We start from the raw sequence: 26,267 nt of genomic DNA on the forward strand, positions 1-26,267 counted from the left end.
TTTGATTGTCATTTTATTTGCCTAATGTTTTTTGCTTTTGCACAGATAGATGTAATAAACATGATTTTATAGTAATATTTTTGTCTGCCTGTGAAAATGTTTACTGTACAATAAACTCCTAGGAGTAAAACCAGGTCAAAGATTATAAATACAGTATTTATTTTCATAAATATTATCAAGTCAGCCACAAGTGTTTATTTAAATCACTAATGGCTTCATATTATTGTATTTAATGAGTAAACACTTTTATAGGGTTTGCTTTTATAAACACACTTATTTGTCAGATATCATTCTAAATGCTTTACAAAATTAACTTTTTCAATTTTTAATATAACCCTGAGATGTATATTATGATTATCCCCATTCTACAGATAAGAACACTGAGGAGTTAATTAACTTGCCACATATCTAGGAAATGACAAGGCTAGTTGCACAGCCAGGCAGTCTGGCTCCTGAGTCCATATTTTAGACCACTATACCTCCTGGTTCTTTTGAGGCATTACTACTGGAACTACCCTAATACTCATGAATAAACATTTCTTTTGGGGAGGGTCAAATAAAATTTTAAACAGAAAAGCGTTTCACCAACTGTCAAGCTCATAAAAGTTGTACATTATACACTTTTTTCATGATGCCCACAGATAATTTATTAATGATATCATCTATTTTAAAAGACATATGTAAAACCCAACCCTTAAGAAAGGACTCCTATCACTGTTCCCCACAGGCACCCTCCTCAGTCTTACACCTTTCCACCCCCCAAAACAAATCATTCAGCATATTTATTTCATACTGTATTATAGGAAATAGCTATTTTTTAGACTTTTTATATTATTAGCACTGATCATACAAACATGGAATAGAAATTCCTTATGTTTTATCTGGATTTAAGGTGATACATAATGGAATATATTTCTATCAAGCCGTACACATTAGAGATAATGAAATCACTTGTGTTCTAGTTTAAACATTATGGGAATTTCAGAACTGCAACATAACAAATAATCCTCGGATGAAAACTAAATCTCTCCTCTGGTCAGGCATCTATGTGCATCAGTGAGGAAAAGACAGGGACTGTGGAAGGGAAAACAGCGAGTCAGGAAGGACTGTGGCCATGTCCATTCCCCGGTCCCTCAAGTAATTAAATCCTGACCTCCTCTACCCCAGTCTGTCCTGGGGAATGGCCAACACTGGCCTTTCACAACTGTGTGTTACTAGAAATGTAACAGAAACCCAGCTGAATCCCCTCCTCTGCCCTTCTCAAAGGAAAGATCTGTCCCAGGACCATTTGTTCCAACATTTTCAATTATGAGAACTGGGAAGATAAAGTTATTTTTACATTTATAAAGAAACACATATTTATTCACACTCATTACAGGAAAGTCAGAATCTATACAAAACCAAGAGGATTTTTAAAAACCCATAATACCACCATCAAAAGAGCCACACTTAGCATGTTGGTCCACAGGCTTCTTAGCACCCTCTTCTGTTGGTGTATGCACAAAATGCACAATCACATTCTGTCTACATTTTATAATTTGCCTGTTTGTTGATTAACACTATATATTGAACAATTTTTAAGACCTGCAACATATGTTGACAACATTACTTCCAAACAATGTATTTACAAATAAATGCACACACACACAATCTGTCTTATATACAACGTGTCTTACTTTCTAATTCTCCACTCTTGAAGATTTAGGTTTTTCCAACTTTTTCTTAATATACTCACCAGGAATCAGCAACTTTTTTCCATAAAAGGCCAAAGAGTAGGCCAGGCGCAGTGGCTCACGCCTGTAATCCCAGCATTTTGGGAGGCCAAGGCGGGCAGATCACGAGGTCAGGAGATCCAGACCATCCTGGTTAACACGGTGAAACCCTGTCTCTACTAAAAACACAAAAAATTAGCTGGGTGTGGTGAGTGTGGCGGCGGACACCTGTAGTCCCAGCTACTCGGGAGGCTGAGGCAGGAGAATGGCGTGAACCCGGGAGGCAGAGGTTGCAGTGAGCCAAGATCGCACCACTGCACTCCAGCCTGGGCGACAGAGCAAGACTCTGTCACAAAAGAAAAAAAAAAAAAAAGGCCAAAGAGTAGATATTTTAAACTCTGCAGGCCATAGGTTTCTGTTGCAACACTCAACTCTGCTGTTGCAGGGAAAGAAGCCATACACAATTTGTAAATGAATGGGCATGACTGTGTTCTTCTGGACATGGTTTGCCAGCCCCTGACGTATAACACTACAGAGGATGCTGTTAGAATGAAATTTCTTTATATATCTCTGATGATCTCCTTAGGACTAATTACTAGACATGACATCATGGTAGCTGTGGGTCAAAGGGCATGCATGCTCTGGGATGTACATTCCCAGATTGCTCATCATGAGCCTGTCTCATGTCAAAATGTTTTGTGACCACCAGAAGGCTGGTTCTGCTTTTATTACCCATGGAATGAGGAATAGAAATGACATGGCACGGCCCCTCCCCACAGCACCACGGCTTCTCTTCCTCAGCACGGCGACAGGGGCTTCCCCTTCGCCGCCGCCGCCGCCGCCGCCGCCGACGGCCAAGCTCCGCCGCGCCCGCCGCCCGCGGCCGCCATGCAGTTTATGTTGTTTTTTAGTCGTCAGGGAAAGCTTCGACTGCAAAAATGGTATGTCCCACTATCGGACAAAGAGAAGAAAAAGATCACAAGAGAACTTGTTCAGACCGTTTTAGCACGGAAACCTAAAATGTGCAGCTTCCTTGAGTGGCGAGATCTGAAGATTGTTTACAAAAGATATGCTAGTCTGTATTTTTGCTGTGCTATTGAGGATCAGGACAATGAACTAATTACCCTGGAAATAATTCATCGTTATGTGGAATTACTTGACAAGTATTTCGGCAGTGTCTGTGAACTAGATATCATCTTTAATTTTGAGAAGGCTTATTTTATTTTGGATGAGTTTCTTTTGGGAGGGGAAGTTCAGGAAACATCCAAGAAAAATGTCCTTAAAGCAACTGAGCAGGCCGATCTACTGCAGGAGAAAACAGAGACTATGTATCACAGCAAGAGTTTCATTGGGTTTAAGAAAGCGTACTAGAATACGTGCTGGAGTACTGACATGCATCAAAATGTAGTAGGATATATACATTCAGTTTGTAATGACAATTTTGTCAAGTTTGTTATTTATATTTTAGCATTACCTGAAAAGTCTAATTACATTAAATCCCAAGGGATAGTTCCAATTACTTCATTAAACTGGTATTTTCATAGGGAATTTTGCTTGGATAATGATCCATTATTGGGGCTTATAATTTATTTTTTACACAATATGGAAATAGCTTCAGAGGTTCATTGACAAAAAAGCATTCATTAAATACTGTGAATCACTAATGCCATTGATACAGAAGAATTTCCCTATGAAAATGAGAGCTTCTGTGAGAAAATGAAGTAGTTGGGAGTTTAATTTCTTATTAATATGATTTTAACTTGCCGCTTCATTCCACTATATTCTGAGTTAGGGGAAAAGGGCAGCTATCTCTTTAAAATATTTAGGAATTCTTTGAGGATTAAAATGTAACTGGCTTTTGTCCTCAGATACGTTTGTAATTAATGGTTGTGTAAGTTTAGGGATTTGTTAGATATTTTTCTTGGAACAGTTTACATGATTTTGTAGTTCAACATTTCAAAGTTTCAACTTGAATAAATATTAAAATGAGGATACTTTAAAGACACTCAAATAAGCAATTTTAAACTTGCTTTCTTGTGGGGATATAATCCCTTTTAGAGTCCGAAGGATGATGGGCCGTCACCCCAGGAAAATTTGTACATCATTTTGTTTCTAATTTCAGGGAACTCTCGGAGCCCCTAGAAGTCCTTCTGTAGACACTCAAATCTGGAGAGTTCGTTAAAATCTGTCTTGAGGATTTTTAAAAAAGTAATATCCTCAGTCTCAGTCAAATTCTTTGGATTTTTTGCTTTTGTAGGTATAAGTAAACAGTTAAAAACCTTCATTGCTACTTAAAATACCAGATGAGTGACTACTTTTCCAGTTTTTTTGGGAAAGATTTTTCTCTAGGTTCTTTAGTTTATGTAATACAAATGAACTAATGAATTTAAACACTGGTGGAAGGGAAATATTCTAATTGAATTTTTGCTCAACTCAGTATTGACCAGATGACTTACACTGAAAATCTTTTCATAATATTAGTAGTAAATATAGTGTTTTAGGATTTTGTAAAATTTCTGGAGGATGTCTATCATCATTTTGAACACTGTATGTAGTAAAGTTAGAAAAAAATGAATCTAAAGTCTTGGGCGTTGTTTAGAAGTTAAATATTCAGCCTTAAACCAAAGAAGGAAAGCAAACAGAAACTTAAGTTTTAGTTATCTTTACTGTGAACTAAATGTTCTAGAAATCTGATTGTGTCTGTGTCAGTTTGTATACTGTGTGTAAGAATATATGCATTTCTTTTGTAGCCACGTCATGAATATTTTAATGTCCCTGTGTACTAAATGACTACTCATCGAGTATGCAGAATTTCACAGAGGAAATAGAATGCTGATATACATATGAAAGAAAATATCCTCAGCATGGTGATTTATTGTCTTGTATAATAATAGTAGAACATTTTAGAACTAGTACTTTTATGATTGTATTTTTTTCCTGTTCACATTCCAAACTTTTCTGTTTTATTTTCATTCTATATGTGATCTTGATACAGCTCATTCCTCTCTGCAACTGATTTAATCTCATCTTGACAAAATATGACCTAGAAGTGTTTTGAGTAATATTAAATCTTAAACACATACATATTATTAATGAACCATCTGTGATTTATCTTATAAGAGGAAAACATGACAATCATTAAAATGTTTACCAAAGAAAATATAGCTGAAGTGCTAGGTCAAAATAAGCAGTGCCATAATATATAGTGTGGTTTGGTCTTCAAATACTGAGGTTAAAAAAAGAAACTATTTTGTGTGATTATCTTACAATCTGTATGAGCTAATGTGTTCTAATGTATCACATAAAAGTATATGTGAAAATATTACAAGAAACTGAAATTAATTTGTACCATTATATAATATTTAAGGTTAAAACATTCAGTATTAAGAAATTTTGTAGTGCCACATTTATTGAATCACATTTGTGCTATATAATAATATCAAACAATCCCTTTAAGAACTTATTAGAGAGCTATGTCTGAAGTCTGTTCTGCAATATCTGTTGCTGAATAATAACTCTTTCAAAGCATTAATGCTGAGTTTATATAGTTCAAAAATTCTAATATTCATTCAGTTTTAATACCTAAATACTTATATTTTACTAGTGATGGCATTCTAATATATTAAGTCCTCATTTAAATACTTAATACTTTGTAAACCGTGGCATTATATTTCTGAATTTTAAAACCTTTAATATTGGTAACTATTGCATATGCTTTTAATAAAACATGCAGCATATTTTTTTATAAAAGGAAAAGAATTCATTGTTTATATATAGAGAGCATAAAGCCTAAGTTAAGTAAGTTATTAAACAATAACTTCACAAGATGTTCAAATCGATTTACCACTGAAAGAAGATCTATGAAAATGTGTTTTGACCCAACTTAGTATTAGGCAGGTACACAGATAAGATTTTCCATTCTTAACATTCTCACTGTAATGCACTACATTTGAAGCACCTGGATGTGCTATCAGGTGGGAAATTTAGCATTATATATTGGAAGCATTGAGAAACATTGGTCTTTCATTTCTATTTTTCCCCTCCTTTCCTCCTCCTGCCCCACAATATATTATTCATCTGGTTTTAATGCTACATAAATATGCATTGTCTCATGCCTGTTTGTGTTGGATGCCTTGTGCTAAGCTGTAACAAAATGTTGCTTCTTTTGCTGTCTGTATACAGCTGCTGGCTTTAAATTAGTAGATTCTGAAATAGCTTTCCTTGCATGTCTAAAATAAAAGTATTGCATGTAAAAAAAAAAAAAGAAATGACATGGCATGTATGCAGGATATTTAGTCATCATATAGATAATCCTTGTGCACAAGTGTATTCTACATTCTTTCCCAATAAGTCTACATCTGCCAGAGTTGAAATAAAACAAAACAAAACAAACCTATTTAGCACCTTCTGTGTAGCAGGCCCATTCATATATGTTATTGTATTTAATTCTCGGAATTCTTATGACCTAGGCATTTAAATTAAAAAAAAATTAGTTGACAAGGATTGTATATATTTAATGCATACAACATGATGATTTCATATATGTATATATTGTGTACTAATTATCACAAATTTATTACATCCATTATCACCTATGCTGTACATTAAATCTCCAGCATTTGTTCATCTTACAACTGAAAGTTTATAGCCTTTGATTAATAGCTTCCCATTTTCCCCACCCCCAGCCCTTGGCAACCACCATTCTACTATCTGTTTTTATGCATTTCACTCTCTTAGATTCCACATAGAAGTGAGATCATACAAAACTTGTCTTTCTGTGTCTGGCTTATTTCACTTAGCATAATATCCTCCAGGTTTATCCAGGACAGGAGTTTCTTCTTTTTAATGGCTAATAGTCCATGGTTTATATACATATTATTTATCCATTCATCTGTTGATGGGCACTTAGGATGTTTCCATATCTTAGCTATTGTGAATAATGCTGCAATAAACATGGGGCACAGATCTCTCTTCAAGATTCTAATTCCATTCCGGGGAGTATATATCCTGAAGTGGGATTGCTGAATTGTATGGTACTTTCACTTCTAATTTTTTGAGGCACTTCCATACTGCTTTCCATAAAGGTTATACCACTTTACATTCCAACCAACAGTGTACAAGGGTTCTCTTTTCTCCACACTTTCACCAACACTTGTTATCTCTTCTCTTTTTTAGAATAGCCATCCTATCCTATGTGGCAATATCTCATTGCGGTTTCGATTTGCATTTCTTTGATGATTAGTGACATTGAGCACCTTTTCATATGCTGGCTGGCCATTTGTATGTCTTCCTTGGGGAAAAAAAAGTCCATTCAGGTCTATTACCTATTTTTAATTGGGTTATTTATGTATTTATTAATTTTTGCTATTGAGTTGTGTGAATTCCTTATATAATTAACCCCTTATAAAATATATGGATTGCAAATATTTTCTTCCATTCCATAGGTTGCCTTTTCATTTTGTCATTGTTTCCTTTGCTATGTAAAACGTTTTAAGTTTGATATAGTCCCATTTATTTATTTTTGCTTTTGTTGCCTGTGCTTTGGTGTTATGGCAAAAAAATATTATTGCCAAGACCAATGTCAAGAAGATTTTTTCCCTATGTTTCCTTCTAGGAGTTATATGGTTTCAGATATTACATTTAAATCTTTAATCCATTTTGAGCTAATTTTTTGTATATGATGTAAAACAAGTGTGCAATTTCATTCTTTTGCAGGCACTTTCCCCAACACCATTCATTGAAGAGAGTTTCCTTTCTACATTGTGTATTCTTTTTTGTAAAAGTAGAGTGAAAGGAAGCCTATTAAGAAAGTAAAGGAATAAAAGAATCTACATTGTGTATCCTTGATGACCTTGTCAAAGATTAGTTGACCATATATGCATGGGGTTATTTCTAGTGAGCTTGGTAGTTTTATCTCCCTCATTTTATCGATGAGGAGGCCGAGTCTCAGAGAGTTCATAGACCTGCCTAAGGTCACTCAGCTAGAGGTGGTACAACCAGGGTTTGAATTGAGATCTGCCAAGCTTCCGAGTTTATTCTCTTTCCCCCACACCAAGGATCCTCAATTCTGCCTTACTGACATCAGGATCCAGTCAATTCTTTGTGATGGGGGCTGTCCTGTACCTGGCAGGATGTTTAGCAGCTTCTCTGGCCTCCACCCACTGGATGCAAGGGGAATGCAGAAGAGGCTTGCTCATTCTCCCATTTAATCCTCAGGACAATATCTGACATAAGTGTTATGTCTTTTATTTCATAAATGAAGAAAATGACACTCAGAAAGGTTTAAGTGAGTTACCTAAGAACACAGAGACAGCAAGAGGTAGAACTAGGAACTGAACACAGGTGTCCACATGGGACAACAAAAAATGCAGTTTCCAGCTTCTTTTGAGTCTCTCATTTCAACAGTTACCATCATCTGGATACGAGCTGAAGTACAGGAAACCTGGGCTGAACTCTCCTCCCATCAGGCCTAGGAGCCCCAGACCAGAACCCCAGCCCAAGGTCTCCCAGTCAGGCCCGCTGGAGGGAGCTGGCATCCACACTGGCCAGTTTCCCAAAGCTACAGGGATGCCAGTCTCACTGCTGATGAACAAAAGGAAGGGCATTTGCTTCTCCTGCAGGCTGTCGGGATTTAACACAGATTCCTTTTCTTGCTCTCTTCTCTCGTAGCACAAAACAGGGTGGTCCATCCCCCTCCCGCTGTCCCAAGGCTTTGTTGCATGTTCTCTTTAATTTCTCCCACTCTTGCAGTACACCCTACCTGCATCTCCCTGGCAACCATTCTGCTCTATCCTCTCAACACCTGGATCACAAGAACACTTGGGAGGCCCCTTAACAAGCTACATCCCAAATTATCATTCCCCTTTGTCCTCAGCCAGTGCCCAGGTCCAACTTGCTCTCCTGCAGTGACTTTCTTTCCTGCCCAATATGGTTTCATCATCTGTAAATTGGGAATAATTAAAGTCTTGATCCTGATATTTGACTCTCAAAGCAGAAGTAGCAAGCTCAGCCAAATCACTTAAACAAGAGAAGACATTCCTTGTGAACCAAAAGGGCACTGGTCAGAAGGGCCGTTCCTTCTTCTCTCAGGCCTCTCCAGCACACCCTTGGCTCAGCCAAAGAAGAGACTCAGGCTGTGCTTCTGTGCCGTCGGGATAACATAGGTACCTAGTCCTTGACCCTGCGACTTTTAACAGTTTCCTCCTGTGGCTCAGTTCTACGGCTTCAGTGACACAAGGTGGTTTTTGCTCAAAATGGCCTTTAATAGGTTAAGTTACTTCTCTGTCACTCTAAGTCTGTGTGGAACAGTTCTAAGTAAGAGACATTTATTCCTCTGATCCCAAGGAAGGGAGGAAAAGGCAATGACATTAACCACGTGTTGGACTTCAGCCACTGGAAAACCCTGGTGTTGGCTGCTGCCAGTGCAACCTGGGATAGCATCACAAACATCAAGCGATGCCAGGAGGCCCTGCTTCATTCAGGGAGCAGGGAGTCGGGATAGGCATGCATACCTGTTCTTATTCAGCAGAGGCACTTCCTCTTTATCTATTTCTGGGTGAGAACCAGCACCATTTCCCTGGTGATGGGGGCCCCAGCTAGGAATCATATAGGGTAGGATGCTACCCTATATGGTTTGAAATATCGTGCTGGAGTCTGAAATGGTCATGCCGGACTGCAACACCTTGTGGGTCCTCAGATGATTATGAGTTTCTGCCCTCAGGCACATAAGGCCCCAGCAGAAGCAACCTGAGAGTGGACCTGAAACGGCATGGGTATGTGTGTCTGTTGGGGAATCATAGAGAAGGTTTCTATTCAATATGGACCTCAGGGCCATGTTCGCTTGACTCCAGTCCCAGCACAGCCACTCACAAGCCCTGACTGTGAGCAAATCACTTATGTTCTCTGAGTTCCAGCTCCCTTATTTCTCTAATGGGAATTGGATATCTCACTATAACCCTGCTTTTGTGCAACTGGCATGCAAGAGTTGCTTGCTAAGTGTGAAAATCGCTTACTGACATCAGAGGCCTCTCCTTCTGTTTCCCTGCTGATCAACAGCTGTGGCCAAAAGCTGACTTTAGCCAAAAGCTAAATTTTTGCAAGAATTTAATATAAATTTATATTAAATATAGAAATAGAAACAAAAGGGCTAAATCTGCCTGTGTTACAGGATCTTGGTTAATGCTAAGATCTCAAATGACCTGAGTTAATTACGTAGCCTCTTTCTCTGCCAAGATGATTAAACAGTCCCTAAAATAAAGGCTATGGGTCTTGGGTTCTCCCAAAACTTTGAGAAATAAAGAGGGGACCTCTATGCTGGGTTGTAACAATTGCACCTCTCACCTGATAGTGGCTTGTGGTATCCCTGGAGTCTAAAATCTACATGATGCTCCCTGGGAAGTGGCTGCTTTCTGACTGGTATGCTTGGATCTGTGCAATGGACAGTCATTGGTGGCCCAGAAATCTTTACTTATTTCAGGCTGGTCCAACTCCAAGAAAAAAAGTGTCCACTCTACATTTTTTCTCCTCTTCACTGAACTTCCCTTTCTCAGTTTCATGCTGAAACCCCAAGACTCACAAATATTACCTTCTCCTATGCCAACAAAGTGCACAATGATGTCACCCCAAAGTCTTCCGGCCTCACCAGCCAATAGGAAGGAATGAAATTACATCTGAAATACACCATGGGCTGGCACTTCCTAAATGTAACATGACTATAGTATTCCACAACTATAACACTGCCATTTTTTCAGAAAAAAATTTATAATTGTTCCATGGCAGGCAGGTCTATGCAAACCTACCCCCAAAGTACAAGGAAGCTGAGAGGCTGAAGAAAGAGGCTGACAAATCCTATCTCTTAGAAGGTAACATTTAATAGGGACCTACAAACAGAAGCCATGCCTGTGTCTCTGGTGGTGGAGAGATGAGATGGTGGATCCCTGCACCATTACCCCACAGACCCAGGGCTGATATACCACAGGAAAAGGGCATACATGATTCAGAAGTGATGTGTAGGACAATTAAAGTATGATAACACCAAAGTTGTTTTGACCTAAGAGCAGAATTTACAGTAAGTATGTGCTGTTACACAAGGAATAACAGACAAACTAGAAATTTTATTTATTTATTTATTTCTTGAGATGGAGTCTTGCTCTGTCGCCCAGGCTGGAGTGCAGTGGCATGATCTCGGCTCACTGAAAGCTCTGCCTCCCAGATTCTCTTACGCCATTCTCCTGCCTCAGCCTCCCGCATAGCTGGGACTACAGGCGTCTGCCACCATGCCCAGCTAATTTTTTTGTATTTTTAGTAGAGACAGGGTTTCACCATATTAGCCAGCATGATCTTGATCTCCTGACCCTGCGATCTGCCCATCTCGGCCTCCCAAAGTGCTGGGATTACAGGCATGAGCCACGGCGCCCGGCCACAAACTGGAAATCTTAATGGCCTTCCCAGAGCAGAGGTTAATCTGAAGGCAACATGGCAGATTAGCATCCAACATGGAGTTGCTTTGGCCTTCACACAGTGACTTCAAGAAATTAAGAATCCCCAAAAGTAGCCACTCTCTTTAGGAGTACAGTGGAGGGCAGCAGCAGTGGCGGTAGTGATGGTGTTGGTAGAAGAAAGAGGTTAGGCTGACTTGTCAAAGTCAGCCATTCTAACTGACTTTTGAATCATTAGATTCTCCAATGAGAATCTGCATTGTCTTAATTAGCTGCTGCAACAAAAGTAAATTGTCCCAAAGCTCAGTGGCTTGAAATAACAATTGTTCTCTGTTGCGGAAAGTCAGGAACCCCAAACGGAGGGACCAGCTGGAGCCGTGGCAGAGGAACATAAATTGTGAAGATTTCATGGACATTTATCAGTTCCCAAATAATACTTTTATAATTTCTTATGCCTGTCTTACTTTAATCTCTTAATCCTGTTATCTTCGTAAGCTGAGGATGTACGTCACCTCAGGACCACTGTGATAATTGTGTTAACTGTACAAATTGATTGTAAAACATGTGTTTGAACAATATGAAATCAGTACACCTTGAAAAAGAACAGAATAACAGCGATTTTTAGGGAACAAGGGAAGACAACCATAAGGTCTGACTGCCTGTGGGATTGGGCAAAAAGAGCCATATTTTTCTTCTTACAGAGAGCCTATAAATGGACATGCAAGTAGGAAGGATATCGCTAAATTCTTTTCCTAGCAAGGAATATTAATATTAATACTCTGGGAAAGGAATGCATTCCTGGGGGGAGGTCTATAAAGGGCTGCTCTGGGAATGTCTGTCCTATGTGGTTGAGATAAGGACTGAAATACACCCTGGTCTCCTGCAGTACCCTCAGGCTTATTAGGGTGGGGAAAAACCCGGCCCTGGTAAATTTATGGTCAGACAAGTTCTCTGCTCTTGAACCCTGTTTTCTGTTGTTTAAGATGTTTATCAAGACAATATAAGCACCACTGAACATAGACCCTTATCAGGAGTTCTGCTTTTGCCCTTGTCCTGTTTCCTCAGAAGCATGTGATCTTTGTTCTGCTTTTTGCCCTTTAAAGCATGTGATCTTTGTACCTGCTCCCTGTTCATACATCCCCTCCCCTTTTGAAATCCTTAATAAAAACTTGCTGGTTTTGAGGCTTGGGCAGGCATCACGGTCCTACCGATATGTGATGTCACCCCCAGCAGCCCTGCTGTAAAATTCCTCTCTTTGTACTCTTTCTCATTATTTCTCAGCCGGCTGATACTTATGGAAAATAGAAAGAACCAACGCTGAAATACTGGGGGCGGGTTCCCCCAGTAGTTCTCATGAATCTGTCAGTCAGCTAGGGGATCAGAAGGGGGTCAGCTGATCTGTTGGTCAACTAGGGGGTCAGAAACCCAAATCTTGCTGGTTTAACTTGTTATCCCTTACTGGTTATCCCTCCCTGTGTGAAATCCAAAACTGGAGTACTTGAACAGCAAGCAGCTTTCCTCCGAGTGGTGATTCTGGGACCAGGCTCCTTCCATCTTGTAGTCTTCACCAGCTTCAACACATGGCTTCCAAGATAGCTTGCTTATGTGCTTCATGCCAGCAATAGGAAGAAGAAAGTGGAAGGCTGTGCATGGGGAGCAGGGGAGTTAGGGGTCTCAGACTGGAAGTGGAGTGCATCACTTCTGCTCATATTCCATTAGCTAGAACTCAATTGCATGGCTGTAGCAAACCAATGGCAAAGAAAGCTAGGAAATGTAAACTACTGTGTCCTCAGAAAGAAGAAATGAGTCTGGTAAACAGCCAGCCAGCCTCTGCCACTCATATAGAGGCTTTCCTCCCCAACTGTGGCTAAAGTGAAAAAGACTGACCAGCTATTTACCAAACTTAGTGGTCAAGCATTCCACAGAGTCATCCTCGTAATGTGAATGTTCTTCTGACCATTCAGAGCCTACGGAGCAGCAAAGCTGGTATTTAGAGCAGCTTTTGCAAAAGGAGAAATAAAAACTTAGATACAAAAGTTGGATCAACATTTCTGAGAACCTGTAATACAAGAAGGCTTGAGTTTTTTTTTCAAGTTGGAAAGAGGAAGTAAAATGTTATTATAATCAAATATGGGATTTTCCCTACATCTGAACGTGCCAGGAGGCTTTTTACCCTAGGAAGTCTCTACTTGTTAACATTTCAGATAGTGTGACTGAATGAGGAATTCTAGATAGTTCTGTGAAGACTGGGGGAAGAAGAAAAGAGGATGCCAGTCCTTGTTCCTAGGCCAAGACCTGAGCCCTGTAATATTAATATTTGGATCTAAAATCAGGTAAACAGGGGTGTGTAAGGAAAAGTCATAAACAGTGTCATGTGAAGGAGAGAGCTTGGGATTTGAAATCAGAAAGACTTGGGGAATTAAGTTGTGTAAACCTGGGCAAGCTACTGTCTCTTCGTGTGTGAAATGAAGACAACCTCTGAGAATGTTTTTGATCTTTAAAGGGGGTAGAGATAGGAGATCTGCATGTGGGGTGGGGGGTAAAATCTGGCACACAGAAGGAACTGGCCCAGTATATGCCTGTTCCTTTCTCCCTGCCCCATTTCTCTCTGTCATTCAAAGTGGCCACCATTCTTTAGAAGTCTTAATTATTAGGCAGAAGAAGCTGTTTCCCTTGGCTTAGAGAGCTTTTTTGAAAATACTTAATGCTAAACACAGGTCTATAGAATCCAGAAAGGTCAGCTTCCTATTGGGGCTTAAGCTTCCAAATACCTGTGTCATGACCCAGGATGCACATGCTGGGAGGGAAGACATAAATCATAGCCCATCTCTGCCCATCTGTGTTGTCATCAAAGGAAACTTCCCCAAGCAACATGATGTTGGGTTAAATAACTTGTCCTCAGTCATGCAGCTACTAAGTTGGAGTCAGGATCTGAGTCCAGCTGATCTGGTTTCTGAGCTCAGATTCTTAGGCTTACCTACCACACTATCTAGATCTGGTACAAGATGAAGAGGTGTAGGTGGAAGGATGCATGCCTTATATAAGATTGTGACTTTATTGACCCTCCCTTGCTAATGACTCTTTAGGCAGAATTGGTCACATACTAAGCTTCCTGACCTCCATATGGGAATCATGAGCCCGCATAGAGCTATGGAAGTAACAGTAATACTAGCTTCAGCCTTGGAGTCTCTTCATGGTTCAGTTTACAATATCCAGCAGAATAAAATAGGGACAGGTTCTGAGTTTTCTTTATCTTGAAATATTTCCTTAATGAAATGATACACTTTTGCATGAGCTGTCTGTAGATGCCCTGCTCTAGGGAATAGAAAGACATGCATCCCCTTTCTCAGAAATTCACAATAGTAGCTGCTAGTGTTGAGGGCCCTGTGCCAGGGGTATGTATGTGTACACATATTGTAATTTGGTCTGTCCAACATTGAAGTAGGAATTATACTCCCCACTTTACAGAAAAGAGAAGTGAGGCTCAGAAAGGGAAGTTAATTTTCCCAAGGTTACACAGCTAGCAAGTAGTGAAGCAGATGCAAACCAGACCCGTCACACTCCGGGGTCCTCACTCTCAGGCCACTGTGCTATACTCGGATCAGGCTTGTTTTCACAACCTCGAAACGGCCTTAGTAAACAGCCGGCAATAAGGGCCACATGCTGCTCCTCAACTCACTTAAAACCGAAGTAACAGTTTTGGGTAGATGGCACCTACTTTTAATCTGATTGAGTACTCAGAAGCCTCTAGAGTGAGTTGCTTAGCTCAAAGCAGTTATTTTGTGCTAATGAAATTGTGATTACGGGTGCCACACTAGATGAAGCAGAATTCTGTGACCTCAAAAGCTCATTTATCTGTACCCAGAGATGAGTCCAAATTATTTTCTAAGAATTTGGATGTAGCCTGACAGTAATGTGTACTAGTATAGACCACTGTCTTTGGAGTTTGACTGTGGTTCTGCCATTTAACTATTACTTGGGGCTAGTTAAACTCTCTGTGGCTTAATCTCCTCAACTGTAACGTGGCAATAATAATGCCTGTCTGTATTGGAAACCATGTGAGGTGTCTTCCTAATTACAATGGCTCTCTGAATGCTCCTCATCCTCCCAAAACACGCATTACTGAGGATAATAAATGCCCATTATTGAGAGCTGAGGATGAAAGATCAGTAAGACCCCATGCTAGCCAGCAAGATACAGGAGAGAAATGTAAAATGATCATAATAATTAATTACAATAGAGTCTGACAAGTCCTATGACAAAATAAGTACTAAGAGAATGTTACTCTCCTAGGGGTGGAAGTTGAGGAAGGTTTTGGAGGTGACATTTAGGCTGGGCCTTGTTAGATAAGAAGGATTTGCAGAAAAGGTCAGTTGTTTGCCCAAAGGACCTCTAACCAATGGCATTTCAGGAACTGTGATACATGAAGTAGAACAGAGTGGGTCTCTCCCTGTAACCTCAGAGTTAGGAACCAGAAGTGAAACATCATGTACTTCAGACTTACAAGTGAAGTCTAAAGTTGACTTCACTTTAGAAAGTGGCCCAGGGGGCCTATCACAAGGTTGCAAACTTGTCTCACTACCCTCAACCAGCCCAGGTATCCTCCTTATCTCACATTATATAAGGTATCTTGTGGGACACACGACACATGGCCAAAAGTTATACATGTCTCCCTGCATCCTTGCCACTGGAGAGGGAAGAGGGCATATTTCTCCCTACCCCTGACACCATCCCCACTCCCCTGCAAAAAAAAAAAAACAACAGGAGTGTGTGTTTAAGAAAATCATTCATCTAGATTAGGAGTGCTACAAGGGGCGGGAAATGAAACCTCACTCCCCAGCTGGTTGGTTACTATGGTCCCGCCCCTACTCCCACCCCAGAGCTGCAGGACGAGAGATATCCTAGAAGAGTTTAATATGCATAACTTGAGTTTGGGTTCTCAGAAATGAAGTTGGATGAGATGAAGCAGAGCTTTATCTCAAGAAAATTACATAGCTCCTATAGGCAAAGACCATCACATCTGCCTAGGTATCCAGCAACAGAATCAGACCAAGGCAGTGGGAGACTGAGGCCACCTCTCTACCACCAGCGGGTGATAAGGGAGCACCCCTGCCTGTTCTGTACTGCTTTTCCCTGCCCTCATATCCAGAGGTGCTAGGCCTGGAAGTTGGGGGTGGAGGTGGGCGGGTGTGGTGGGTCAGGGGAAGAAGGGAAAGAGCAGACTGCACCCTTGCTACCTGGCACCTAGCTCCCAGACTGTAATTTCTCTCTGGGATTCTCTCATGCCTAGCCCATGCCTGGCCCAGAGCAGACATTCAATACTTATGTTGAAAATGAATGAGTGAATGAATATACATAATAAAAGTTAATACTCATCCCTCCACCCTCCCCACGCCAGCCCCTTTTTCTCAGTCACTCACAGCATTTTTGATTTAGGAGTCTTTTTCATTATTTAACTTTTTTTTTTTTTTAATTTTGTAGAGACAGGGTCTTGCTCTTGTTACCCAGGCTGGTCTTGAACTCCTGGGCTCAAATGATCCTCCTGCCTTGGCCTCCCAAAGTGCTGGGATTACAGATGTGAGCTACTGCACCTGGCCTGGTATAGGAGTCTTATTTTTCTGTCAGAGGAGGGTGTTCCCTTGGCTCAGAGCCTTGCTTAGGTAATGTAGAAGGACCCAGGGTACACAGGGTGGGTGGCTATTCTCCAGAAATGTCAGTTTCTGGGCAGGGCTTAGGTGTCTGCAGTCCCTAGTCCCACCCCTGGCCTTGCATTCCAGCTCAGTGGGTGGAAGGTATAAATTTCAGCTGCTCTCAGCCCTGCTGTGTTTTTCCAAAGCCTTCCAACAGCAACATGAAGTTGGCAGCCTTCCTCCTCCTTGTGATCCTCATCATCTTCAGCCTAGAGGTACAAGAGCTTCAGGCTTCAGTGAGACCGCTGCAGCTTTTGGGTGAGTCCAGGCAGAAGGTAGCCCTGTTCATTTTTCCTTGAATGAGGGGGCCAGAAAGTAGGACATCAGGGACCAGTGTGTGTGAGGAGGAGAGGGGAAGAAAGGAAAGAAGAAAAGGTCTTAAAAGGCCACTGCAGGGACCCTCCAACTGCCGCTACTCAGCTCCCCAGAGCAGAATCTCTTTTCTTCTACCTCCACCTTCCCGCACTCCTTTCCCTGGGTCACCGCTCCATTTGGACTCTCTGTACCTCCCCTCTTACCCCCTCATCAGCCACCCTCTGACTCCTGCCATCTCCCTCTCCATAAGCTTCTTCCTCTCTTGCTACAAATAAATTGGATCACCTAGAGAAAATATTTTCTGAATCATGTTAAATATTAATCATCTCAATCTCTTCTTTTCCTTTTACCAACATTCTCAAAGGAGTAATCTTAATTCTCTGCCCTTATTCCCCCATAAGTCATTCCTTGACCCCTTGAAGATGGCCTACAGCCTCCATCCCTGCCCCATCACTCTCCTGAAACTTCTCTCCCAGATCCTGTGGACAAATCTCATGACTCCTCAGTCACCAAGTCTTTAACCTCTGTAGTGTCCGACACTGCTCGCCACCTCCTCAGTTCTCAAACTTTCTTTTCTCCTGTATTATCCTTCATGGTATTTTATTCTTCTCTCTAAACATTATTGGATTCAGTTATTACTTTCCTCTCTTCTTTGCTCTCCTTCCCCCGACATTAAACTGGTTGCCAAATACTGTCCATTCTCTGAGACTGTCTCTTGCATATGTTCTTTCCTTACCCTGCCATCTCCCATTGTCACGCAGTATTTCCAGCCCCGATGACCTCATGTCTGGGCCATCCAAGGAGCTTCCTAATAGCTCTCCCTGCCCCTGTCTTTCTGCTGCAGTTCGCTTGCTTGTTGAATTCTGTTCCATTCTAGGCTCTCACACCAGAATAATCTTCCTAATTAAACAGCAATCACATCTCTCTCTTGATCTATCAAATGAAATCCCAACTCCTGAGGCCCTCGAGATCTGCCCCCCAACCCCCGTAACTTTATCCCCTGCTTACTTTTCCTGCTTCATTTCCAGCTGTTCCCTAACACTTACCCAGCCCTCCATCTGCCACTCCTCCTGTGTTCCTTGTGTTTCAGGGTGAGGAGTGAAGTGGATGAGGTACCCAGGGTGCAAACATGAAACGGGTGCTCACCGCCAGCATTGTGCAAGGCACCTCACTTGCCTCACCCTCATCCCAGCCCTTTTGCATTTCCCCTTGTGAACTGTTGCTAGTAATTCTTTTTTCTTCTCACAACACTCCACCCATGCCCCTCAGTTCTGCCTTGAAAAGATTCCTGCACTTCAAAACTCACCTTTTCTGATTAATCTAATTGGAAGTAATGTCGTATTCTCTGAGCCTTTTTTTTTTTTTTTTTGGCAGGATCTTGCTTTGTTGCCCAGACCAGAGTGCAGTGGCATGATCATGGCTTACTGCAGCCTCAATCTCCTGGTCTCAAGTGATCCTCCTATCTCAGTCCCCCAAGTAGCTGGGACAACAGGCATGTGACACTAAGCCTGGCTAATTTAAAAAAAAAAATTGTAGAGACTGGGTCTCACTGTATCACCCAGGCTGGTCTCAAACTTCTGTGCTCAAGTGATCCTCCCACTTCAGCCTCCCAAAGTACTGGGATTACAGGCATTAGCAACCATGCCTAGCTGAGACTCTTTAATTCTTCAGATATACCTCTCTTAGGACACTTGTTACATATTGCTTTGTTTTTAGTACTTTGAATATGTTTTATCCATATTGTCAGACTCTAAGCTTGTTTGTCTTATATCTTTGTATTTGCTGGATAATTTCCTCTATTTTATACATAGTAAGAAATCAACATATACTTAATAAGTATATATTATTGACTTAATAAGTCAAACTGCTGTGAGTGGGGAAGAGGAATCTTCAGCCTGCTCACCACAAATCAACAAAAGGTATGGGAAGCATGGGGGGATGGTATTGATTTTCTCTGAGGTCTACAACTACATTGAAGATATCCCAACAGGTCCCCTTCTTACACCCCTCAGATACTGCTAATCAGTCCTAGCACTCTTTCTCTTTGAACCTGGACAAGGTGTCTGACCCTTCTCAACACAGCATCAGACAGCCACCTCTATTGACTGAAGTTGACAATGGAGAATAAAACTCATTACCCCTGCTGAATCCAGGGGCCCCTTTTTACAGATGAGAAAAGTTCCAGAAAGACCCAGAGACATAATCAGGTAAAGAAATTCCTGCTAATAGCTGAGTAGCCAATCAAAGTACAGTACATATTCATCCAGAGTTCTGCATATGTTTTCCTAAAAGCCTGTGCGATCTTAACCAACTCTTTGAGCCTACTTCATTGGTCTTCAAAGAGCTTGATGTTCTGGGAACTTGGGAGCCTCCAATCAGGTCCAGAATGACTCCTTGAAATTTGGAGATATGTACCTAGGTCAGGATGAGCTTCACCATGTGGGACAGCAGAAGGTGCTCAGACTGAGGGGCCAGGCAAATCTCAGTTGAATCTCACTTCTGTACCCACTGGCTAGCAAGTCACCTCTGTGAGCCCCAACTGCCACACCTGTAAAGTGGGCCTAGTAAGACTCACTGCATGGGGTGACTGCAAGTGTCTCCCGATGGCACATGGTAAATGTGAGTCTCTTCTTCTCCACTCTCTTCCCTGCAGAGTGGGGAAAGTGAAGACATTTAAGTGGGTTTCTCTGCACTTCCCCTCCATAAACACAATTATCCCCATCTCTAAAGTCGGCCTTACTGTTTTGAGATTATGTGAATGCATTGCTTTTAACTATAATATATAAGATGTTAATGATATTATTCTTCAAGTAATAAATCATACTGCATATTGAATGAAAAGAAAAATGTAGAACTGACTTCTTAATCAAGGGCTGTTCTCCCTAGCATCTGTCCCAAAAGTATGGTGGTTTTCAGCACATCCGTTCTTCCATAGGTACCTGTGTCGAGCTCTGCACAGGTGACTGGGACTGCAACCCCGGAGACCACTGTGTCAGCAATGGGTGTGGCCATGAGTGTGTTGCAGGGTAAGAACAGGTAAAAACACCAGGCCCTCCCTGCTTTCTGAAGCGTTGTTCAGTCTAGGTAGGTTGTGCACTTGGCCTCAGTGGGACTTTCCAGAAATGAGTAGGACAGAAACCTACCTGTCTCCCTCTTCCCCAACCCTTCCCAAGAAAAAGATGCATCCATCACAGGCTGGTGGTTTCCACACCTTTAAAATAATTCCCTAACTCAGTATGCCCTGGAGAAAAATTGGACTATTTACTTAAGCAAAATGATAAAAATCACACATAATCCCCCACCCCAAAACAATGTCTGCTTAACACTTTGGTGCATATTTTAAACATACACAAATATGTAATATTTATATAAAAATGAGATAATCATGTGCCTATTTTTATTTTTTATTTCACTTAAAAGTAGCTACCAAACAACTTTTAATGTCAATACTAATGCTTCTATCCCATCATCTTTGATAACCTATAGAAGTTCATCAGCTATGCTCAGATACTTAGCAATCTTTAGTAATACATGTTTAAGATATTTCTTATTTTGATATTATGAATATGATTGTAACAAATACTAAATTGGCATACACACACTTATTAACTTCCTTGGGACAAATTCTAAGATGTAAAATTGATGACTAAAGAGTATGTTCATTGGTCGGGCCCGGTGGCTCACACCTGTAATCCCAGCACTTTGGGAGGCTGAGGCGGGCAGATCACGAGGTCAGGAGATCGAGACCATAATGGCCAACATGGTGAAACCCTGCCTCTACTAAAAATACAAAAAAAAATTAGCCAGATGTGGTGGGGGCACCTGTAGTCCCAGCTACTCAGGAGGCCGAGCCAGGAGAATGGCGTGAACCCGGGAGGTGGAGCTTGCAGTGAGCCGAGATCGCACCACTGCACTCCAGCCTGGGCAACAGAGGGAGACTCCATCTCAAAAAATAAAAATAAAAATAAAAATAAAGAGTATGTTCATTTTAACCCTGTGATGTACATTGCCATGTTGACTTATGAGAACCCCTTTTCTGTGAAAATATCTCAGGGGCCTCACAGGATAATTTATTTGTTTTCAGTAGCCATTAGTTGAAAAATGCATAATAAAAAGCTACCAGTTTTGATTATAAACTAAGTTGCACTAAACACAACAGAATCAGCATACACTTTAAATAAAAACCCTTTGTGTTCAGAATGTATTGTTTGGCCAATCCACCTGCAATCCTTGGACTGCTTAGGGCCTGGCTGGCTCTTTGCAGGTGTGATTGATTTCCCAAATTGGGAACTGTTGCCTCTTGATTGTATTCTGTGGATCAAGGTCCCCAAAACAGCAGGTCTCGGGCAAAATTTTTTTTGTCTTTTTCTCAGATGAAGAGTTATCTTAAGGATCATCTTTCTCTAAGATCGTCATCCCTTCCTGGAGTTCCTATCTTCGAAGATGTGACTGTCTGGAGTTCCTTGACTAGGAAGATGGATGAAAACAGCGAGCCTGTGGATGGAGACTACAGGGGACATGGGAGGCAGGGAAGAGGGGTTGTTTCTTTTAATAAATCATCATTGTTAAAAGCACGCATACTATTTGAGTTATTTGGTTAAAGGTGAGGAGGAGGGGGAGGAGGACAGATGACATTTGTTGCATACTGACTATCAACAAGGACCATGTTAAATTCTCCCCAGGCATTATCTAAGTAACCTTAACAACCTTTTGACTGCACTTCTTATCATTACCATTTGAGGACACTGAGGTTTGGGGCAGAGTCATATAGCAGGTAAGTGTCAGGGCCTAAACTATAATCTCATGTCGAACGCCATATAAGTCCTATGCATTATAGCATGGTGGTCAGGAGCCCTGACTCTGAATTTCAAACCCAGGCACACCACACAGCCATGTGGCCTTCAGTGAGAGTCTTCATCTTTCTGTGATTCAGTTTCTCATATATATAATAGTACCTCATGAAACTACAAAGATTAAAGAGGGTCACATAAAGTGCTGACACATAGAAAGCATTCAGTAAGTGTTAACTACAATGATTATTAACACAGTAGTGCCCCTAATCCACAGGGGATATGTTTCAAGACCCCCAGTGAATGCACAAAACCGTGGATAGTATCAAACTCTACATATACTGCCATGGATAGTATCAAACTCTCTATATATGTGTTCTGTCCTATAAATACATCCTTATGATAAAGTATAATTTATAAATTAGGCACAGTAAGAGATTAACAATAACTAATAATAAAATAGAACAAATATAACAATATGCCAGCATCACTACTCTTATGCTTTGAGACCATTAAGCAAAATAAAGGTTACTTGAACACAGGCACTGGGACAGTGGATCTCATAACTGAGATGGTTATTAAGTGACTAACGGGTGGGTAGCATATAAAGCGTGGATATGCTTGACTAAGCGATGATTCACATTCCAGGCAGAATGAAGTGGGATGGCGCAAGATTTCATCACGCTACTCAGAACAGCAGCAAGTTGAAATGTATGAATTGTTTATTTCTGGAAATTTCCATTTCGTTTTTTTCTTCTTTTTTTTTTGGACGGAGTTTTACTTTGGTCACCCAGGCTGGAGTGCAATGGCGTGATCTCGGCTCACTGCAATCTCTGCCTCCCAGGTTCAAGTGATTCTCCTGCCTCAGCCTCCCAAGTAGCTGAGATTACAGGCGTGTGCCAACACGTCCAGCTAATTTTTGTATTTTTAGTAGAGATGGAGTTTCACCATGTTGGTCAGCTGGTGTCGAGTTCCTGACCTCCAGTGAGCAGCCCGTCTCAGACTCCCAAAGTGCTGGGATTACAGGCATGAGACACTGCGCCCAGCGCAGTTCATATTTTCATACTGTGATTGACCACCGGTAACTGAAAAGGCTGAAAGTGAAACTACTGATAAGGGGGGACTCCTATGTAATCACATAGATAGGCCGATGACCCTGAAACAGAACTCAAGGCCAATCCTCCTTCCTAGCCTCTCCTGGTTCAAAGTGTAATCTGGATACCGAAATCAAGCTCCTGTCTTCTGGTTTTCCCCATTACAAAATGTGGGAGGTAAAAAACAATGGGTTTATAATTTCTTGTCTATGTTCTTCACAATCACAGCCAGCCTGGGCTGCAATCTGATTTCAACCAATTTGCTGCCTGTGCAGCCTTGACCAACCATTTATACTCTTCAGCACCATTTTCCCAACTGTAAAAGGGGGAAATAATATCTACCTCATTTGATGCTAAGACTTATAAAACTTTATAGTTTACAAAGCATTTTCACAAAAATCCCATTCGATTTTCACATCAACCAAAGGCAAATAGGGGACCCTGAATAAAAAATTAGTGAATTCATTCATTCTGTTAACAAATATTGTGGGGCATCTACCACATCCCAGGGGCTGTGCTAGCCCTGGGATACAACAGCGAATGAGACAAACGGGATCTGTGCCTTCATAAAGTTAATATTCTAGAGGGGACAACAGATGATAAAGTCAGCAAATAAACAAGATAACTGCAGGTTATGGTAAATTTTCCGAAGGAAATAATCAAAGATGTGAATTAGAGTGAAGTGGGGGTATGCAAGCCTACGTGAGTTAGCATGACCCAGACTCTCATGAAGGGATAAAAGTGAAGTCTTGAGAGGTTTCCACACATGAAAGGAGTGAAATTCCACTGAAGTTCCAGATCATCCGATGCAGAATCTAACAAAGGAAATGGCTGTGAACGTGCTTAGCACCCCTTAAAGCCCCTCAGTCACTGCAGGACTATGAAAATGCAGAGAATTGAGGAGGAGACAGAAGATTTTCTTGGAAGAGAGCTTTTGCCATGCTGTGTTTCCACAGTTTCAGGGTGGGAGGTGGGAGCAGGAGTGCTACTGTCTAAACTCAAGCCAATGCAGGGTGCCTTCAAAGGCCTCCCTCAGAGCTTGAGATACGTTTCCTTCAGCTGGTGATCACTGCAGAGTAGGGATGTCCATTTCCTTAAAGGAACCACACTGATCCAAAAGAGTATATTCTACCAGAACTGAACAGACCGGCATCAGTATACTGTATTTTACAATTCCTGGGCCATTCCACCCTGAATAACACAATATGTAGGTCATCCCTATTGCAACTTAAAGTGAACCACACCAAACCCAGATCCTTCCCACGGTCTCTTCGAACCTGCATTGTGGAAATGACCAGGCCTCACCTCCTTCTAGCCCAATGTGTAAGACAGCTCTTTAGTACTACTTCACATACTCTTGGTCTTACATTCTTATTCTAGCCATTGCTATAGCAACTAGTTTATCACAGGCATCTACTAGCTTAGCACAGGTATAACTGGTGAGAGCCTTGCCTCAGATATGCACCTAGTTTCCTCACTTTTGCCTCAGGGCTTCTTTGACTATGCAACATAGGACTCCTCCAGGAACCAAGCACAGATGCATGCTCAACACAGGAACACCAGTGAATTAATGAGTTGTGGTCAACTTTTGACAATAGACTTCAAAAGCTGACAGATAAATGCTTCTCCTCTCTGTTCCTCAGAAGAAGGGTTTTGAGAGCTTCACAAGGCTTCTCAGAAACTCCTGAGCACTGAACAATCAGTCACCCCTTGCAATGGCCAACTCAATAGCACATATTGGTATTAATTCTCCTTCCTTCCCTGTTCATTTCTGGATAAATCCCTCACCTATCAACCTCATCTGAGGCTCTGCTATCAGGGAACCCAGATTAAAATATCCAACGACTAGGTTTCAGCTCCTGATCTTCTCTGAACAAATGCTTGAATACATTTCTTTACACTAATACACACACATACATGCACATATATAACGCACATATGTACACAGACTAGGAATAAGAAATAATATACCAGCACAATGGAATCTAAATCCAAACAAAAAAATTAACATTTCTCCCCAAGCCCAAAGTCTTCAGAAAACTACCTCTGCTAAAGCATACCCCCAATTTTCATTGCTGAACAGAAATGTTTTATTCTCAGGATAAAACATACATTCAGGTGACTTCAAGATTTTCCCTAAGGGCCAAGGGTGAGGATTTGCTTTATATTTGCATAACTCAAAGGCCCTAGAGATGGTTTTCCCAATCTGCCCAACTGTGAAAGTCAAGCCTTCACTTCCTGGATGACTGAAAACTGATCACAGATTTTTAAATGGCCATTTTATTCTCCAGCTTCTTGACTTCAAGGTTTCAGAAAATCTTGGGGTGTCTCATCTCAACCCGGTCACCCTTAGGCAGATTATATTTTACATGATTCAGTTAAACTCCAAAATTACTCTTCTAGTGGGGCGAGGTGCCTCATGATCCATAAGAGGATTCACACGGGGAAAAAGGGAGAAAAAAGAACCAAGAGTGCAGCCAGCTGTCACTTAAGTAGGAAAAGCTGCCCTATATTCCACTGACCAGATTGTAATCACATAGCCACAGCCAACTGCAAGGAATGCTAGGGAATGTAGCCTTTATTCCGGGTGGTTTTGTGCCTGGGGAAAGATTTTAGAAGAGTAGAAGGGTGCCTTAGAACTAGCGGTTTCTGCTACTGCCATCCACAGCATACCCTCTCCAACTCCAGCCCGAATCTGAAACTCTAGTACTGAACAGAGTACCTTCACCCCTGTCCAGGAACAAACTCTGGGAGGACAAACTTTCTGGAAGCACAAATTGAGAACTCACTTTTCAGTCAGGGCTCAAGAAGGAGTGGCCGGCGAAAAATCTCCAAGCCAATTTCTTTCTTTCTTTTTTTTTTTTCTGAGACCGAGTCTCGCTCTGTCGCCCAGGCTGGAGTGCAGTGGCGCGATCTTGGCTCATTGCAAGCTCTGCCTCCCGGGTTCACGCCATTCTCCTGCCTCAGCCTCCCGAGTAGCTGGGACAACAGGCTCCCGCCACCACTCCCGGCTAATTTTTTTTTTTTTTTTTTTTTTTTTGTATTTTTAGTAGAGACGGGGTTTCACCGTGTTAGCTAGGATGGTCTCGATCTTCTGACCTCGTGATCCGCCCGCCTCGGCCTCCCAAAGTGCTGGGATTACAGGCGTGAGCCACCGAACCCGGCCTCCAAGCCAATTTCTGACAAGCATCTGCAGGATACTAGTCGGAGAAGTCCCGTAGTCATGGAA

At 41.4% G+C, this 26,267-nt stretch overlaps 2 protein-coding genes and 1 long non-coding RNA gene across 13 annotated transcripts in view; 2 read left to right on the forward strand and 1 right to left on the reverse strand.

Annotated features, from left to right (window-relative positions):
• Window positions 1–21,728, forward strand: part of LOC101149014 (double C2-like domain-containing protein beta) — a 39,360-nt gene extending 17,632 nt beyond the window's left edge. Inside the window, exons 2-5 of one of the 11 annotated variants that reach the window (XM_063706223.1) lie at window positions 16,986–17,097; window positions 18,966–19,361; window positions 20,090–20,238; window positions 21,528–21,728. In XM_063706223.1, the coding sequence (XP_063562293.1) occupies window positions 16,986–17,097; window positions 18,966–18,987 (134 nt within the window). In that variant the 3' untranslated portion in view covers window positions 18,988–19,361; window positions 20,090–20,238; window positions 21,528–21,728. The remainder of the gene's footprint in view (window positions 1–16,985; window positions 17,098–18,965; window positions 19,362–20,089; window positions 20,239–21,527) is intronic. The other 10 variants (XM_063706225.1, XM_063706226.1, XM_063706222.1 and 7 more) reach the window with 10 other exon arrangements.
• Window positions 2,498–5,980, forward strand: LOC129533460 (AP-1 complex subunit sigma-2-like). The gene has a single exon (XM_063706220.1). The coding sequence runs from the start codon at window positions 2,601–2,603 to the stop codon at window positions 3,081–3,083; it is 483 nt and encodes a 160-aa protein (XP_063562290.1). The 5' UTR covers window positions 2,498–2,600; the 3' UTR covers window positions 3,084–5,980.
• Window positions 16,591–26,102, reverse strand: LOC109027087 (uncharacterized). The gene is made up of 2 exons (XR_002006233.3): window positions 25,828–26,102; window positions 16,591–17,133 (listed from the first exon to the last, which is right to left on the reverse strand). It is a non-coding gene; the product is annotated as an uncharacterized lncRNA (long non-coding RNA).
• Between the last annotated feature and the right edge of the window lie 165 nt (window positions 26,103–26,267).

This window comes from Gorilla gorilla, chromosome 4 (assembly GCF_029281585.2).
Source record: "Gorilla gorilla gorilla isolate KB3781 chromosome 4, NHGRI_mGorGor1-v2.1_pri, whole genome shotgun sequence".
NCBI classification, from domain to species: Eukaryota; Metazoa; Chordata; class Mammalia; order Primates; family Hominidae; genus Gorilla; species Gorilla gorilla.

What these genes read in the sequence shown, in the direction of transcription:
- LOC129533460 (XM_063706220.1), top strand. Translation starts at nt 2,601, where the DNA reads ATGCAGTTTATGTTGTTTTTTAGTCGTCAGGGAAAGCTTCGACTGCAA.